Genomic DNA, 14,656 nt, shown 5'->3' on the forward strand with positions numbered 1-14,656 from the left:
ATGCAGCACTAGCTGCATTATACTTTGAAGCAAAACCTGCAAACCAGATTCCTCTATCATTTCTGATCACCCCCCCTCCTCCTGCATTGTCAACGCTGATCCAGGAACCATCAGTGTTTAACTTATAGTAATCCTTGTGAGGGGGAGCCCAAAGTCTTGGATTTTGAGTGATGGAAGAAGATGGAGAATCCACATTTGCTACCTGGTTTAATCTCAAACAAAAAATGTAATCCACATAAAACTTGTTAAAAGTAGTTTGAATAAAAACCATTTTTTGTTCAAAAATAGCTGTATTCCTAGTGTTCCAAAGATGCCATATGGCTACTATAAAAACCTTTTTCCAAGAAGTGGTACTTGACAGATTAAAATCCAACCAATCAGTTAAGTTGGTGTTGTAAAATCTTTGTAAATCAACATTTAAAGATTTAAACTTCAAAAACACCAAAGACCAAAAAGCTGATGAGTTAGGACAATCCCTGAAGAGATGAATAGAATCCTCTATAGGTTCTTCACAACGCATACACATAGGGTCAAGAAAATTCATTTTCCTTTTGAGAGTGCTACCAACAGGAAGGATATCTCTAATAAGATTCCAAAGCAGCATTTTATATTTATAAGGGACCCTAATTTTCCACATGTTCTTCCAAGCAAAGGAGTGAAGGAAAGTAGTATTTAGATTGAAAGGAGGGTTGGTAAAGTTATAGGCAATTTTAATACTAAAATTGCCAGAAGGATGCAAAGACCATTTTAATCTATCTGAAACCTGAACTAATTTAGGAAGAGGGTGAGCAAGAATCAAGCTGATAATAGGGGGAGGGATGATATGCAGAATACTATCTAAACACCATTGGTTATTCTTAATTATATCATATACACGCCAATGACCTTTAGAGTTAGGGATGTGAATATTAGGAAGTAAATATAATGGGCAGTCACCTATCCAATGGTGAAACCAAAGAAAGGTGTCCTTACCATCACCAATATTTATAATTATTCCTTTTTTGAGAACATCACGGCCAGCTAGAATATCTTTCCAAATAACAGAATCCGAAGGCTTTGGAATATAATCAATGAAATTAGAATATTTTAGATACTTGTTTTTTAGAATATTAATCCACAGCTTATTATTTTGAGTAAGAATTTTCCAACCTAGCTTAGCCATAAAAGAAATATTCCATCTTTTTAAGTCTCTAATACCTAGACCTCCTTTAGCCATTGGATCACAAACAACTCTCCAATTAGTTCTAGGTATATACCTAGAACGATTAACTCTATTCCAAAGAAATTGTTTACATTAATTTTAGCTGGTAGAGTCTTGGGAGTTTGTAAAATATATATAAAACACGATATCGAATATTCAAATGTATTTTGGGTCATTAGTTGCTTTGACATATCGAATTGGAGGCCCAACTATCAAGAGACCATGCCACTTAATTTCATTGGACCAAGATTGTCCTGTTGGGCCCAGAATATTGAATCACTTAACTACTTAAGGACATTTTTTAGCCCAGTCCATATAAGTGTGGACTGGGCTGAAAACAGTGTTTTTTAAAAATAAAATCAATTTTAACTGTTAACATCAAAATCTCCATTATTAAGGCAAAAAAGAGTAAATATAAAAGTAGCACTATAATGTCTTAAATATGAACAATTCAAATTATATAGTGCTACAACCACGAATGAAAAAGTAAAGAGGTTAATAATAATGCAAATTAAAAGCCATGATATAAGGATAGGTTGTCAACATGATTACATACATACCATTAAGTGCTATATTGAATAGACTAAAGTTTGTACAACTTGTTATCATATTTGGTGTTTATATCTTAGTAGTTATATATACTTAACATAATCACCCAAATCTCGAAAAATAATACTCCTCTGATCAAATGTAAAGGCGGAAAAGAGAGAATCGATGATTCATGTTACATACGCTAACAAAGTAACAAGTTAGAGAAGTTTCAGCAAATATATTGTGACACATTGAAAAGACTAGGAACGGAAACGGGATCTTTATATGTCGATTTTTGTGGGGTGGAGAGAGTATTGATTTAGTCATTCGTTCTCATTTTGGATAATGGATTGAGTTCGTTTTCAAAATAACAGTGAAATGAAAAAGAGAGATGTTTATCATTTTTATGATATGTAACCAAAGTACGGACAACTTAGAATGCAAGAAAGAATCAATCTTCATTTACTTTACAACTACTGAAAGCCTTTTAAAATCACAAGTCAGATAATCTGACAAAATTACAGAAGAATATTCAACCAAATTAAATACTGTATGCTACTTGTTACTTGCATTACAATCAAACCCTCTAGTCTACTCGATCAAATTACTCAACCAAAATATTTAGAACAACCAAAATTAACAAAAAAAAAAAATGCTAACATTATACTACAGATTTATACCTGCAAAGAACCTTACATCTAAGAATCTTATCTTGGACATAAAACCCTGGCATCACCATAATCTTAACTCGACTTGGACCGTGTCCCTTCTGTTTATCAGTTACGATATCTTCCATATAGTGAGGATCAAATGATCTATTTTCTTCCACCCTTAAGATAGTTAATGGTGGAGAGAAGGAGAACGCGAGCAAATGAAGCAACCATATACATTTTGCTGCTACGAAAAATGACTGAAGCAATGTTTCAGACCAAGGTCTAGTCCAATTCAGGGTCATAATTATGCAGCTCATTTTCTGGTCACAGAACTTACTAAATTCCTCACTGTAATACTTGGTTCCTTTCTTTAAGACCTCGTTCCAACTCAAGTTTCTTAACGAAGCAAACGATTGAAACTGTGCTTGCCGTTGTTGCTGAGGATCCAGCAGTTTCGGCATGCCATTTTTCTGAAACACACAGTTCTCAAAATCCTGATAGAATGCTTGATTTATAATCGCCTCTAGATGATAGAAAACCGCCTTTGAGTACCTTGAATTTACTGATAGTTTATATGGTTTTAGGATCGCGTTCAAATTCTCAGTAAGTTGTTCATCAGTCTCGTCTATTTGCTCAATCAGAGTCTTGCAGAACTGTTTTACTGATAATCTTGCTTCTGAAACAATCTGTAAAAATCCTTCCACCATAACCTCCTCGCTCACAGGCATCTCACTGTCCTCATTACTCTTCCCATCACTCGTTTTCTCTCTTTTCGATACTGCCTGTCTAAGAGCCTTCTTCAGCTCCTCGCAGTAAGACTCTAAGTTCTCGAGCTTCTTTCTCAAGTCTCCAAACGAAGATCTCATCTCTGAAACCTCCATTAAGGCTGCCTCCTTCTTCTGGTTTGCATCAATCAGCTCCTTTTTCAAAGTTTCAATTGATGCACCACTTCCGAAATCCTTAAGAACTTGTGAGACTTCTTCAGACTGATCATCAGTCCGTACTGGTGAACTGTTTTCGTTCTTTTGCTTCCTCTTGAACAGCCATGACAGGATCATACCTCGCGACTTCTTATGTGGAGCAGCAGTCATAGTAGCATGAGAATCTGTTAGTGGCACCACCATGTTAGAGTACTTGCTACTCTTGTTATCATTATAATCAATGCTGCTAATAGTTGCAGGCTTACAGTTGTTGCAGGAAGATACTGATTTCAGGTCTCCTAAACTGTTTCTTCTCCTCGACTTCAGGACTTCAGTCCCTGGTGAATTTTGTAGGAAGGTAAGGTTATTCGTGCACGAGCTAGCCACCGATTTACAATCATCTGCAGGGCAAATGTGGTTGTTGTTGTTGTTGTTGTCCAAGTTTACTAATCCAGGAGGGAGCGCATTTTGATTATCTCTAATTTCATCCCAATTTTCGCTAATCGTTTGGTTTGCTATTTGCACATGACCATACCCTGGTAAATTTTCATCTTCATAACTCTGTCAAGATATCATAAATATTATAAGCATCTTAATGTTTATTCTATCAACATGGTATAATGTATATGATTCAGCATCAAATACTCTTTCCCTTGAATTATAAGGAAGTGAAGCATAACTTGGATTTTACTCTAAGCATCACTAATTTCTATGACTATAATACTAATAGAAAGATTTAGAAATTTAACTCTCTTAACTCTAAATTAATATGCCACATTAACCTTGTCTAACTGTCCACCAGAATTTTCACTCCTCTAGTCCTCTGGCCAGTAAAACTATCTAAGACAAATGTAAAAATGTAAGGAGTAATATATTTTATGATAAATTTATGGCCGTAAAAGTTAAATTTAACGTGCTACATGATGTACATCATACTCCATAAGAAGAATAGTTTGTACCACGGGCACCTATTCACGTATTACGTAAATCAATAAGTGAAGTCTTTTTATGGTTAGGGGAGTGAAAAATCTTTTTACCGACCAATTGAGTAGTAATTACTATTGGGATTATTGATTTGCTTCGATCAATAATCTATGTCTACTTACTTTTAGTCAAACAAATTTGGTTGAAGTGCATTCACGAGTACTTTAATTATGAAAAAGTCAAATTTTGGTTAAAATCGAAGTTGAAAAATAAAATGAAAATTCATGTTAAGTAATTCAAAAGTACAAGTTTGATTTTATTTCATTTAGGATTTGGTACTTGTGGAAAGAATGTTGACATTAATAATGAAAATCACCAACCCCTTAAATTATTATTTTTAAAAAAAAGGGTAATGCTAGAAAAAGAAAGGGAATGTAAGCAATCAATTGCCAACAGATAATCAATAGAATTGTCATAGTCATATTAGTAGGCAACCCCATTATTGGAAAAAGTCAAATTGATTATACTAGATCACTTGTAGTAGTAGTACATAGATTTTTTTTTTTTTTTTTTTTTAAATTCATTCATATTCATATAATGTAATAAAAATAAATAATTAAATAAATAACAAAATTGCCAAGACATGGTAAACAATTATTGCTAGAAACAAATTCAAGGAAGTCCCTCTCAAAACAAGAACCACAAATAATTTTCATCCAAACAAGAAAAGTAAAGAGTATGTTCTAAAATTTAATAAGATAATGATGCTATACCAAACAATCAATTCACCCCTCAAAAAAAAAAAATTACTTCACCATCACTCTCAAGTCATAGTTGTCGTATAACTAGTTCAAATTACACTATCAACACGACTATTAATAAGATAACAAAACGCGTAAATTTCCAAGGAGTAAAAGAAGACTTACAGGAGTAAAAACAGGGTAATCATGACCAGAAAACTGAGAAGAAGGACGAGAATGAGAAGGATGATGAAGATGATGAGGAGAAGTAGAAGAACGATATCTGAGATGAGAAGGACTATTCCCCTGCATTAAAGCAGCATGTAGTGCTCTCAGTTCTACAGCTTTAGCAATGGCGGCTTGTATTTCTTCCCTACTAATATCACCATTATTATTTACTCCTGTTTTTACTTCTGCCATTAATTTAAATTATGAATAATCCCAAAAAAAATTTAATTCTTGCGTATAAATAACAATTAAATTGACATAAAAACAGGTGTACCCTGAATTTGAAACAGAGTCCCCTGTTTTTTAAGGGACTTTTTTTGGGATTTGGAATTGGAAGATAAAAATTTAAGGTTTTTTTTTTGGTGGGTTTTTTGGGATGGAAAGATTATAAAGCTAGTGAAGAAGAAACATGGAGAGAAAGAGAGAGAACTATTTGAGGTTTTGAGGAGTGAAATTGTGTGTTTGTAGTATATGTTTCACTTAAAAGGGTGTGCATGTGAAGGAAAGCAGGTTGAAGAGTGGAATTTACTCCATTTGAGGAAGATAAGGTTTATTTTTACTAAAATGCCCTTGGTTCTTTTAAGTAATTAGACTTTGAATATTCTTATTATTTTTTAATTTTTATTTTTTGAAGGGGTTGTAAATATGTAATGGTGTATACTGTATAAGGGTATAATTATTTATTATTGAGAATGTGTGACCACAAAACATGGAGATGGCACTACTTTTGTTATGATTGCTTAATTGTAAAACTTTATCATGCTTATTTGTATAATTATGCCACCTCATATTGTTAATTATTAACTTATAAAACCTCTAATCTACTTGTTTAATGATATTGTCTATAATAAATCACTTAACTAATGTTTCTCATTTTGTACTTGATGCATTAATGTGCACAGTAGATAGTCCTATGCATAGATTCCTAAAATTTGTGTAAACTATTATTTTGTAGCTAGAAATTGTGAATAGTCTTAAATGACACGGTGTACATGGGGCCTGTTCTGTTCAACTTAATTTCAGATCAGTTCAGCTTTAATCTGTTCAATTCAGTTCCTAATTTCCTTCTCTCATAAATAATTTATTTCAGTTCAACTTAGTTTAATAAATTAAAACAGAACCTTAGTTCATATTGAACGAATCAAGTACTTTATATTTATACAGGTATTTGGTATGTATCTGTATGTACCTAAGAAAAAAGGTTGCGGTTATGAAATACTCGTACAACCTAAGATGTACACATGGTGGTAGTCCTCTAGGACCAAAATCAAAAGCATATGCCATATAGTTGATCATTGAGAAAGAACAAAGAAGTACATGATTCACGGGTGGAGCTAAAATTCCAAATTGCCATTGCACACAATTACACAAACATGATGCAATGTAGATTTGTAGGGGACAGTGTTTGATTGCTTTAGTGATAAAATAAAATACTCCGTAGCTTATATTTTAGCCCATAAATTCATTGATAACAACTTGTTTTTTTTATTCAGTAATTTACTAGAATGTCCATTTTTTACTGTAGTTAATTATAACAACAAATATGAAAAGACGTAGGAAAAAGACTTTAGGATGAAATATAAGGAAGTCGGTACGGTAGTTTAATGTCAAATCAAAGTTGGACAATTAACATTAATATATATTTTATCTCTCATATAACATCTCAGTAATTTGCTTAATCCTAAGATCTTAGTGTGGTCTGACATGGTCAAGTTGTCAAAGTACTTTCTATAATACGGAGAATGAATGTATAATTGAGAAATAAAATTTTGATTATTCAATCCTAAAAAATAAAAATTAAAAAAAAAACAAACAAACAAACAAAAAAATATCAAAAAAAAATATATATTATATATTAAAAAAAATGGACCCTTTGTAATTTGTCCAAAGAACAGGTCATGTGAGATATAGACATATAATATGGTTGTGTTACTTGTGTATAAGATAGTGATTATGTATATTATATAGAATGTTTAATGGAATTGCATGTAGGGCTAAATAGGTTTGTTTATATAATTTGTTGTTTTGTTGCCTCTAATACATAGCTACTTTTGTTAATAAAAAGAGTTCATTAATTAATTATTATAAATGTTAATCAAGTTTGTGAATCAACCACCCCATAAAAAGCTTCCAGATCTGTTTGTCAACCTCCACATGCAAAAGGCCTTTCCTTCAATTCTTTTTTAACTAATCTTGTTTAGAAAATGACCACGTTAACTGCAAAAATACTTTTAATCAGTAGTGAAACTAATCCACTTTTTACTTTTCAATCAAAATGAAGCAAATCAAAACGAAGTAACACAAGCTATGTTCAAGTTGACTAATTCAAAAACAAGCGATGAAACAAGTAACATGGTCGCTTAAATAAACTGAACTAAATTTATTTTTTCTAAAATAAATGGCTTTTTAGCTATACGGTGAAAGATTATAGCCTAATTAAGATCATGAAATGTTTTTCTTATCATTTTTTTTTTTTTTTTTTTGCATAACATTACTATTAACCTATAAACATGCATATACGAGTATTAAAAAAGATCGAGAAATCTATTAGATTAGTAGTATGTCAATTTGTCAAAAAACAACTTAGGATACTTGTATGAGACAATGACAACAATTATCACTAACAACTTTCATAATCTTCTCAAATTTCAACACTCATGACATAACCACTCCCCTTTTGGATGGATTTATCACTTTGGCTATACCACATGCAAACAATATATTAGGTATTTAGGTGTACTGTTGAGTTTAGAGAAGATACATGGCATAATTAATCATGCTTTAGAGCTTGTTCTCTTCAGATTATTTTCAATTCAGCTCTAATAAGTTTAGTTCAGTTCAGTTTTTAATTTCCTTCTCTCATAAAATATTCAGTTTACTTCAACTCAGCTCCAATAAGTTCAATTCAATCAATCAGAACAGGTCCTTAGTGTAATGAATAATCACATGATACCAAAGTAGAGATCCTTGTAATTAATTAAACTTAAGCAAATACCCAAAAAAAAAAAAAAAAAAAAAAATCACTTTATGCATGCAAAAAAAAAAACTTTTTTCTCCATATACATGTACTGATATATACGGAGTACAATGTAATATCCCCTTCAAATATATATATATACTCCGTACTTGTATATTTTTTTTTTAATGGGAGAAAAACTATTGATTTATCATGGAGTAGTACAAATTATCATGCGGAGTGCATGTGTTCTTCTCCATGCATATCGTTTAAGAGAAATATGTCAATTAAAAGCACATATTTAAGGCCTGTTCACTTCATCTTAATTTCAGTTCACTTCACTTCGGCTCTAATCAGTTCAGTTCACTTCAGCTCTAATCAGTTCAGTTCAGTTCACTTCAGCTCCTAATTTCTTTCTCTCATAAAATATTCATTTCAACTCTATTCAATTCAGTTCAGTTCAGCTCAATTCCAATCAGTTCAGTTCAGCTCCAATCAGTTCAGTTCAGCTCAATTTAGTAAATGTGAACAAGCCCTTATTCCCTCAACTATTGGTTTATCGTGCTATTTTTCTGCATTATTACTTTATTAGTATTATTATTTATATTTGATCAAAAAAAAAAAAATGGATATAAATGAATTGTCATTTTCAATTTTTTCAGATTTGGCCGTCCACATTTCTTTTACATGTAAAACAAAGACATATAACAGGATCCAACAAATTATATGAAGAAGTAATTTTATACTGAAAAATAAATAGTGGCAATTCTTAATTAAAAATTGCATTGATAGTATTGCTTGACATTTAGTGTGAAAAGATAAGGGAGATGTTATTCCTCTTGGTTTTCCTCGTATAGTGTTTTTGCAGCTTGTCTTATTGTGATTGTTCGCTCTGAAAAAAGAAGATTCCAAACTTTTCTTTTAATTTTTTGATGCTCAAAATTCTCTTTGATCAACTTTGTTCTCCATTTTATGGCGTGTTTGGAGCTCCATATACTTCGTATATTTTGAGTACTACATAAGTACGAAGGAAAATTTTGTGTTGTAGACGAGATTATTCAGGCGTTAACCATCGAAGAAAATTTTATACACTTGATAAAATTTGCCCGTTCTAAGTACTATTATTACTATACTAAAATTTACCACTCATGTTCGAATTGGGGTAATATAATAAGGGAGTAATAAAAGTCAAATTTGAAAAACCACAAGTAATTAGAGGAGGTATTGTAGGAGATAAGGTGTTTACAAATAAAATAAAATAATTGCACATGAAGAAAAAAAGAGAGAGATGGAACCCTCATAATGAGGTTCATAATTACCCGGCCACCCTCCCCCTAATGTAACTATTAACCCCAAAAGGAGGGTATTAGTTCCTCTTTTTTTTACCTCATACCACACCATCACTACATAATTTTCTTTACAATCACACCATTACTACATTTCCTATATTCAGTTTCATTTTGCTTAGTTTTTTTTTACTATTATTACCATAGTAATACATTTCCCTCAATTTAAGCATGTTCTTAAATTAGTTGACTTCCTTAAAATGAGTATACTCATACTCTCATAGTAAAGTTGTTTCAACTCTATAATTTCATGTAAGTTATTACTAATTTACTACAGTATATGGTAAGAAAAGTTTAAAATAGGTGTTTTTTTTTTCCTTTTCTAAGAGACTAAGACAATTTCATACATGAACAAGTTTACTTCAAACAAAATAACTCTTTAAAAATAAAATAAGTTCATGCATCATATATTTCATATTAAAAAAACTCTCATAGTAAAGTTGTTTCCAACTCTATAATTTCAGGTAAGTTATTACTAATTACTACAGTATATGGTAAGAAAAGTTTAAAATAGTTGTTTTTTTTTCCTTTTCTAAGAGACTAAGACTGTACAATTTCATACATAAACAAGTTTACTTCAAACAAAATAACTATTTAAAAATAAAACAAGTTCAGGCATCATATATTCATATTAAAAAAAAAAAAAATGAGTTGAAGAGAATATAGAGCCTAATCGATTATATGAATAATTTCTAATTTTACAGACTACTAAAAATTCGGCAGAAATACACCATAAGTCAATAATGTATTGTGCCATGCCACATTGCCACTGCCCAAATCGGGCAATTGGCCCAAGAGTGTAAATTAAATAATTAGCACATTTATCTCCTATTCTTCTAATGGCTAGTGCACAATGCCACAAATCTTTAAGTGTCATCAATAAATAAATAAATAAATAAATAAATAAAAACTTGCTGCTACGTAACACATATTGTCTCATCTCAAAGCATAGCCTTTGTAGCTCAAATGACCCATGAAACTTGCGGCCCATCTACCATAGTCCTGTTAGGCTTGCACAAGCTTGGCCCATCTACCACAGTCTTGTTAGGCTTGCATCTTTACATTGTTCATCTTATATGTTTGATGCTTATTAACAATACACATAAAGCTGCAGTTAATTGGGTCACTTGATTTGTTAAAGCAAAATTAAAATGTAATCCGTCAAAAAAAATATTGTTGTCTTGCAATTCCATACAAGGCTTGACTCACTTAGTTAAAATCATACCTTAATTCCTAAAGATATATGGTTTGGATATTGCAAAGTGAGGATACTTGAAGATAGATACGAAGTATATTATTATTAGTACACGGATACATGAGTACATGCACGCAAAAGTAGGTACACTTAATTAAGTATGATCTCTTGCTCATTTTAAATGAGCAACAATACTATGCACACGGGTGTATATGAAATTTTAGTCTTGCTAATAAAAACACAACTTTCAGGAGCATAAACTCAATCCCTACAAGGCCAATTGTATTAGTAGTGTATTAAAAGGAGAGTCATATTTAATTTTTCTATATAAAAATAAAATAAAATAAATAAAAATAATAAAAATAAAAATAAAAAAGTATGGACGAAGGAGATGCCATGTGTCTTTATTGGTTTAAAATTTTAAACACTACAATGAATAGGTTAGACACATAAATTAAATCACTAAAATGATCACCACTATTTTTTATTGCCTTAATCTAATTTGATTTTCATAATTGATCAAACTTTGATCTTATTTGTGCACTACTAATATGTAACATAAAATATTATCAAATAATATATTCAGTATCATATCGTCATTAGATTCTTGTTAATATCAACTTTACAAATTTGATTTTTTTTTATATATATATATTTTTTTTTAAATTACAAAATTAAAGGTATTTAACAATAAAAAATAATAATTAAAAAAAACACATATTTGATTTAATGAGTTATGATAATTTTCGAAATAAGCAAATATTAATTTAATTACGTTGAATTGAATCGAGTCTAAATTATGACATCTTACCTTAATATTGATGTATTTTTTCTTTTCTTTGGCTAGAAATTTTTTTATTGTAGCCGAGCCATGTCATGTAAATGTCAATTAGTCCTTTCTTGTTTCATTTGGCATGCTCCCTCGGGCTTATTTAATATTTTAAACTTTTTATTGCTTTGTTAGACTATTCTTAGTGGTTGTGATTGTATTATCAGTCTTCTTTTGTAAGATGTGTATTTTACAGATACCATCCTCTTTTACTCAAACATAAAAACTTGTTATGGCTGTGTAATTAAGTCCTTTTAGGACCATATCAAAGATGTGTTGTAGAAAGTATTCAGGTGAAATTGTTTTTTTTTCCCTGTTTGTCTACCGTATACAGGTATAATTGGGGCTTGTGCACTTGTTCGTGAGAGGTAAATCATGTGGTCCGATGTGTTCATTGGATGCAGTGACAAATCTAACATATTTATTTAAATGGGTTCAAATAACATAAAAACAAATATATAATAAAACTATCCATAAATTAACAAATTACGTTAAACTACATAAATTAATAAATTACATGAAATTATTTCTAAATGTGCCAGAAGAGATAAATATTATCTATAAACAAAAGAAGTTTGTTAAGCGAAAATCTACTCTTTATTTCAGCATAAAGTGTGATTATTATAAGGTGTGTCAAATTTATTGATAAAAGCATTACAAACTAAATGTTGATATCGTGTGGTATTTTAGTGCTGTTTACACTCATGTAAATGAGCATGAATACAAAACTAATTGAAATAGTAAGGTTTGGATTTTGTTTTTATTTATTATTCATTATTATTTTTATTTTTCATTGGTTTTAGATTAAATCAAATCTCGTAAAGATTTTTCTTAACATTTACGTAGACATGTTTTACTACTTGTGAATATGTAAAAGGTAAGTGACATAACTTGATACTTTTTTTTAAATAAAATTATAGTTGAATGATTATAAAATATTTTTTTTTTTTTACCTTTTCGGTTAGGACACTAGACTATGTAGATGTTATGGGCTTGTTTATGGTTTTTTCTCACAGAGTAGACTTTTTATTATCAGATCTATTCCACCTCTCTCAGATTTTTTTTTTCTACCCGCGTCTGTAGTTGACCAAAAAAAAAAATTAAAAAAAAATGATATGATACCTTTTGAAATAAGCAAGTACCAACTTAAATACTTTGATCTGAATATAGCCTAAATGGTGGCATCTTATCTAAATATTGATGTACCTTTAGCTTCCATATAATCATATATCTCTAATAATATAGGTATGATAATATGTTGATCTATTTTATGCAATGTTAACCTAATTTGAGATAAGATCCCTACTAAGGGAAACAAACCTCTTCTTAAATTGTTCTTAATTATTTGGTAATGGTCTTAATGGAAATAGACTCTCTAAGGGTTTGTTTTCTTTAGCTTAATGTTAGTTCAGTTTCTAATTTTCTTATCTCATAAACAATTCATTTCAGCTCATTTCAGTTCAATAAATTAGAACATGTCTTAAGTATAAGATTATACCTTTGATAATTTACACATTTGATACTACACTGTGGCTTAATCGATAACCCATCAAATTTGATACACTGTGGTTTATATATATTGACAACCAAATATTTCAAATTTTGAACCTATCAAATAAAACGTAAACATAATACAACCAAATTGAAGGCTATACTACGAGTCTACAATAGTAACGGATGACTCGTGCAAAGAACTGATCAAACTGACCCGACCTGATTTGAATTTTGGCGGGTTTTGAGCAGTTTTTTTTGGCCCGAGGCTCAACCCGTTTTTTTTTTTTATATGGGCTTGGAAATGTATTTTTATGCTATTTTAATTCATTTTCATAGTCAGGCCTATGAAACCTCAACGACCCGGTTATTTTTGGCGAATTTTGACAGGAATTTTTTAAGCCCAACCCGGCCTAGCCCGAGAAATAGACTTTTTTTTTTTTTCTTCTAAGACTCGATTCGGTCCGCCCATTCATCAGGTCTACCCGTGCACCCGTCCAACCCTCGAACATTAATCCGCAACCTCCACTACTCCACGGCCCACATTTTCAAACCTTCCCTCCCAAACCAATAAATCCAAAAAAAAAAAACATTCAACAAAAATCTATGCCATCTTTCTCATTTCAATTTCGTTTCATAACTCAACGTTACAAAATCTCTCCCTATCCTCCAATTATTACAACAACATTAATTCATTCCTTCATTCAAATTCAATTCAACCTCATTTTAGCTTCAATACATGGAAGCAGCCAAAGCCGAAACAGAGGCGGCTTTCAAGCCGGCTCATTTGGTGTCTTTCTCTCCAACATCCTCTTCAACACTCAACAATCGGCGTCTCTCAAGCCAATTCTCCAAGCCGAGTAGCCCAATTCGAGCCGGCTCAACAAAGAAGAAGACTTTGGCTTGGGTTTCTCTTCAAGGTCGGCTCGTTGGAGCCGATGAAGCTACCTCGGCGCAAGCCATTGGCGGCGGCTTAAGCCTAGAGGAAGCCGTGGGGTGGGAACTCTTTAGCCCAATTCATCGTGTTCTTATTGTTGCTGTTGTTGCTGTTGCTGCTGCTAAATGTGAGAAGAATCGCCAGATTTTTCAACTCAGAAAATGTGTTCAACTCAGGGTTTGTAAAAATTCTCCCTTTTCTCTTTTATCACATTTGATTTTTTGAATTTGTAATGAATTTATGATTGTTTTTTATGTGGGGTTTTTGATTCAGAGTTTGGTAAAAAAAAAAAAATTGGTGGGTCTTAGGGATAATTATTGACTTCTGTAAAGATTATGTAGGTGTTTTGGAATTTGTAAAGTTAAAATTAATTGAAAGTGAAAAGTGATTAATTGGATGATAAAGATGATGATGATGATATTGATGTTTAAAAGTTGGTAGCTTTAACAAGTACAATTGTTTGTAGACCCGCTTTGTTGGCTTCTTTTGTCATTGGAGAACTATACATTGTGAGCCAATTTACCCAAATGAGATTGAATTATACAGATTTTGCTTAAATTTTCGTGATTTGGATCTCTTTTAGCATGTTTGTGAGCCAATTTACGCGAATGAGATTGACTTATACTCTTAATACCCGAGTTTTGGGTTTACAATTGATTTAGTGACTGCGAGTCCGTGAATTACATGATCAAGCATGGTGTTATG

General features: G+C 31.4%; 1 protein-coding gene across 2 annotated transcripts; it reads right to left on the bottom strand.

Annotated features, from left to right (window-relative positions):
- Positions 1-2,193: 2,193 nt before the first annotated feature.
- LOC145574164 (IRK-interacting protein-like) lies at positions 2,194-5,808 on the bottom strand. Of its 2 annotated transcripts, XM_081631903.1 has the most exons (3): positions 5,156-5,808; positions 3,572-3,866; positions 2,194-3,490 (listed from the first exon to the last, which is right to left on the bottom strand). In XM_081631903.1, the coding sequence occupies exons 1-3, from the start codon at positions 5,387-5,389 to the stop codon at positions 2,394-2,396; spliced, it is 1,626 nt and encodes a 541-aa protein (XP_081488029.1). In that variant the 5' UTR covers positions 5,390-5,808; the 3' UTR covers positions 2,194-2,393. The 2 variants fall into 2 exon arrangements, with proteins under 2 accessions (XP_081488029.1, XP_081488027.1); XM_081631901.1 differs by having other exon boundaries at positions 2,194-3,866.
- Positions 5,809-14,656: the final 8,848 nt, after the last annotated feature.

This window comes from Chenopodium album, chromosome 13 (genome assembly GCF_948465745.1).
Source record: "Chenopodium album chromosome 13, dcCheAlbu1.1, whole genome shotgun sequence".
Classification (NCBI taxonomy): domain Eukaryota; kingdom Viridiplantae; phylum Streptophyta; class Magnoliopsida; order Caryophyllales; family Amaranthaceae; genus Chenopodium; species Chenopodium album.

Excerpts from the sequence above, each read along its gene's own strand:
- LOC145574164 (XM_081631901.1), bottom strand. The coding sequence starts at position 5,389 with ATGGCAGAAGTAAAAACAGGAGTAAATAATAATGGTGATATTAGTAGG. Across the intron at positions 3,867-5,155 it reads ATTACCCTGTTTTTACTCCT|AGTTATGAAGATGAAAATTT; the intron begins GTAAGTCTTCTT and ends ATATCTTGACAG.